General features: G+C 56.8%; 1 protein-coding gene across 1 annotated transcript in view; it reads right to left on the reverse strand.

Annotated features, from left to right (window-relative positions):
- Positions 1 to 2,221: 2,221 nt before the first annotated feature.
- The window catches only part of GCAT (glycine C-acetyltransferase), a gene marked incomplete at its 5' end in the record, with an annotated part of 5,702 nt that continues 4,158 nt past the window's right edge, over positions 2,222 to 3,765 (reverse strand). Inside the window, 3 exons of the mRNA XM_010078223.1 lie at positions 2,222 to 2,579; positions 2,991 to 3,112; positions 3,514 to 3,685. Coding sequence (XP_010076525.1) covers positions 2,428 to 2,579; positions 2,991 to 3,112; positions 3,514 to 3,685 — 446 coding nt within the window. The remainder of the gene's footprint in view (positions 2,580 to 2,990; positions 3,113 to 3,513; positions 3,686 to 3,765) is intronic.

Consider the following 3,765-nt stretch of genomic DNA (forward strand, 5'->3'; position numbering starts at 1 on the left):
GCGGGGGGACAGCAGTGACTCACAGCTGGGCTGGGACAGGACAGCCCCCTACTTCAAGGTACAATGGGAGAGACATGGGGATCCCACACCTACCCCACGTGAGGTAGAGGGTGGTGGCTCGGGCCTGGGGGGGGCCCTGCAGAGCAGCGTACAGGGGCTGGGGGGGGGCGGTGAGCCCAGGGTGGGAACCGGATCCTCAAAAAGTGGCGTCTGCCTCTACATCCCATTCAGCAGACAGTCCTCTTCTTTCTGGGCTAAAACCTGCAAAGAGCTGCAGACCTAGGTTGTGAGGCCTTGAAGAAATAAAGAGCTGGAGGCTTTGCCTGGGAATGCAATATTAATTCAGCGCCTGCGGTCGATGGGCACTGCATTATTCATTTCCAGCATGCCATTGCCTGACCCTCCTGCCTTCCCCAGGCTCCAGTGCTCCCCACACCACTGTGCAAACCACAGTCTGCTGCAGAGCTCGGCCTTGACGCAGGCAGAGAGGCAGCAGGAGTGTGGGGGGTCTGCTGCTAAGGGGCCTGGGAGAGACAGAGGTGAGAGAGAGGTCAAGGTGCCTGGAGAGGAGGGGGAGAAGAAGGAGGACATGTGTGCACGCAAGAACAAGCGTGTGCATCACAGGGGAGGGAGGCTGCTTGCAGCTGAGCAGTGAGACCTCTGTATGACTGCTCTCCTATTGAAGGGGACCTTGCAAACGGGAGCAGGGTTAAACTGGTTGGGTTGCCTGTCCTGAGCATGCCTGCAGAAGCCCAGGGAGAGGGGGAGGCCTGGTCTCGGGACCAGCAGGAGGGAGGGAGGTGAGGGGGCATGGTACTGGTATGCAATTGGGGTATACACATAGCAGGGAACAAAGGGGTGCACGCACATCAGGCTCAAAACAGCAGTGACTCAGTTTTGGGACTCAAACCCCCTGTACCCACGCCCATCTGGCTGAAGCTTCATCTCTTTCAGGTTGCACAAAAGGCCTGAGCACAACCCCCTGCCATTTCCCCATTACATTCCCCATTCCCAAAATGCTGCCCGTTGATAAGGGGGGAGAGTTTGCAGCACCATGAGAGCCTGGTGCCCTACAGAGGGAACTCCATATCATACTTTATCAGCAGGCTGAGCTCAGGGCCCTGTGGAGACGGAGAATTAAATAAAATCAGCACGCATGCTCTAACAAGGTCTGGTGGCAGTCCCATAGAAAATGCATTTCTCCCCTGCCCTTTGCACCCCATAAAGCACTGCAACCCTGGATTAACTTCTGTATTCTGCAGTTGCTCTGATTCAGGTCAGCAGCATTATCACCCATAGCTTGCTGCCTGACTGCCTAACAGCAGGTAGCATTTTTGGAGCACGTCTTTGCAGACATGACCCAGTGCTCCAGCACCCAAGCACAGAACAGTCTCCTTTTGGCTGGGGTCTCTCCTGGGCTGCAGGCAGCTGGTGCTCAGTTCAGCAAGTGGCCTGACAGCAGGACACGCACAATTTCTCATCTGGAGCAAAACCAATGCAAACAAAGCAATCACAACAGATGCCCAGGCCCCACTTGTTCCTGCTTGAGTGCTAAATCGCTACCCCAGCACACTTTGGAAGAACAAATACAGAGATCCCAGCCTGCTGTGTGTTCTCTGCTGTGTGAAAATTGCAGCTGATGAAGGAAAATTACAGGGTTATGTCACCTGCTCTGCCCCTGGCCTCAGCCCCAGGCAGACACAGGCCTTGTCACCAAGCTGCTGGCCTCTGCCACCTCGGCTTGCCCACTGCCCGATGGCCTCTCTGGGGCAAGATGCAGCTCCCAGGGCAGGTTTGGGAGCAATGGGCAAAGCCTTAGAGGCAGCCCTGGGGACCAAGCAAGCCTCACAAGCAAGACCCAAGAGTGAGAAGGAGAGAAAGGAGCACTGGAGCTTCATCTGGCCTCTGTCCTCTTTCCCAAACCAGCTCCCGGTAGCACAGGTTGCCAGGGTCTTGGGAAACCCCCGCCCCCACCTCAGTGGGGAATTACAGCAGGCAGATCTGCCGGGGTGACACTGCTGGACAATGCAGAGGAAGCAGGAGACCTCAGGCACCCAGCAATGCTACATTTCCATGGGCAGCAGAGAGCAGGAGCTGCAGCGCTCCAGCGCCCAGACTGAGGCTTCAGGGAACACACAGCAGTGTCTGGTCACAGGGAGGGAGGACAGGGGTGGGCTGCAGCTCCCAGATGAGAAAACAAGAGCCAGAAAAATATCCACTCCACTGCAGGACACCTTTAATGACAGAGGAGCTAGTTGCCAGTGCTGCTGCCAGCATGCTGCAACAGCCACAGCCTCCCGCAGGCTGCGATGCCTTAAGGACCAGTCCTGCTTTTGGCAGCGTGCTGCTCAAGACTTTTCCCCTGGCACAGGCACTTGTCTTGGTCGTGGGCAGGAAGGACACTTGGAGGAGGTGTTTGCTGGCCTCTCAAGGCAGCGCTCCGTGCTTCCGTCCCACCTCAGTGAAGGCTTCCACGCAGCGGTCAATGTCCTCGTCGCTGTGCACAGCTGAGATCTGGACCCGGATGCGAGCCTTTCCCTTGGGGACCACGGGGTAGCTGAAGCCAATGACATAAATGCCTGGGGAGGAAATGCACGGAGAGACAGAGCTGGCTGAGAGGGAAGGAGGCTGAAGTGGTATTGGGTGATAGAAAGGCTTGTGACCCTCCCTCCTCTCTCAGTAACCATTTCCACACTCTGGAGTTTTCAAGTGGCATCTGTTCCCAAGGATGGAAATGAGGGTTGGGGCCAGTGATGGGGATGGAGTCCAGCACGGCAGGACAAGAGGGCTAATGTAACTGCCCAAAAGAGAAAGGAGGTGAAGCCAGCAATGTCTGGGGGAGACCAGGAGCACAATTGCAGCTGGAGGGTACAGAAATAACAGATTTCATGCAGGAACAGCCTCCAGAGGAGTGATGGTGGTGGCATCACTACCGGCTGTCCCTTCCTTCAGGGCATGTGTCTGCATCCAGAGCTCCCTCCCTAGTTTACCTCTGTTCAGCATATCCTCAGCCATCACTGCAGCCAGCCGGGCGTCCCCGAGCATGACAGGACAGATGGGGTGGTCTTTCCCCGAGATGGTGAAGCCGGCCGCTGTCATCTTGCTTCTGAACCTGGTGAGGAGAACAAGAGGATGAGTAAAACCTCCTCACCCCTTTTCCTGGGGACCGCTGCCTTGCTTTCCCCTGGGAGTCTGTGCATCTCCTGTGCAGGGAACGGATGTCTCTTTTTGGGGTGACCTGTTGCCATTTCCCACTCAATGCCAGGGGGACTGCAACTGTTTGAGGGACAGATGCGCCCCAGCTTGCAGAGCATCCAGCTGTGACATCTGCCTATGCATTTGTCTGTCACACACAAGCACATCCTGTGGTTTCCCCTGAGCGCCCTCCAGCTGTCACTTGCACATGTTCTTCAGGGCTATCACCGAGGGGGATGCGTGTGTGAATAAACACACATGGGCAACTTATTCCCAGTGAACCTCAGCCCCTGCTCCCACCAAATATGGGCCCCTCACCGTTGGGTCTTGGCAGCCATGGACTGTGCAATGGCATTGCTCTCCATGAGGAGGTCCAGGGCCTTGGATGCACAGCCCACCACAGCGGGGGGCAGGCTGTTGGAGAAGAGGTACGGGCGGGAGCGCTGGCGGAGCAAATCGATGAGGGGTTTGGGGCCAGTTGTGTACCCACCTGCAGATGGAGGACAGAGAAATGGACAAGGCACCACTGGGGAGACCTGCTCAGAGGGGGGGCCTCTTGATAAAGCCAAC

Source organism: Pterocles gutturalis, unplaced genomic scaffold (genome assembly GCF_000699245.1).
Source record: "Pterocles gutturalis isolate BGI_N339 unplaced genomic scaffold, ASM69924v1 scaffold37573, whole genome shotgun sequence".
In the NCBI taxonomy this organism is placed as follows: domain Eukaryota; kingdom Metazoa; phylum Chordata; class Aves; order Pterocliformes; family Pteroclidae; genus Pterocles; species Pterocles gutturalis.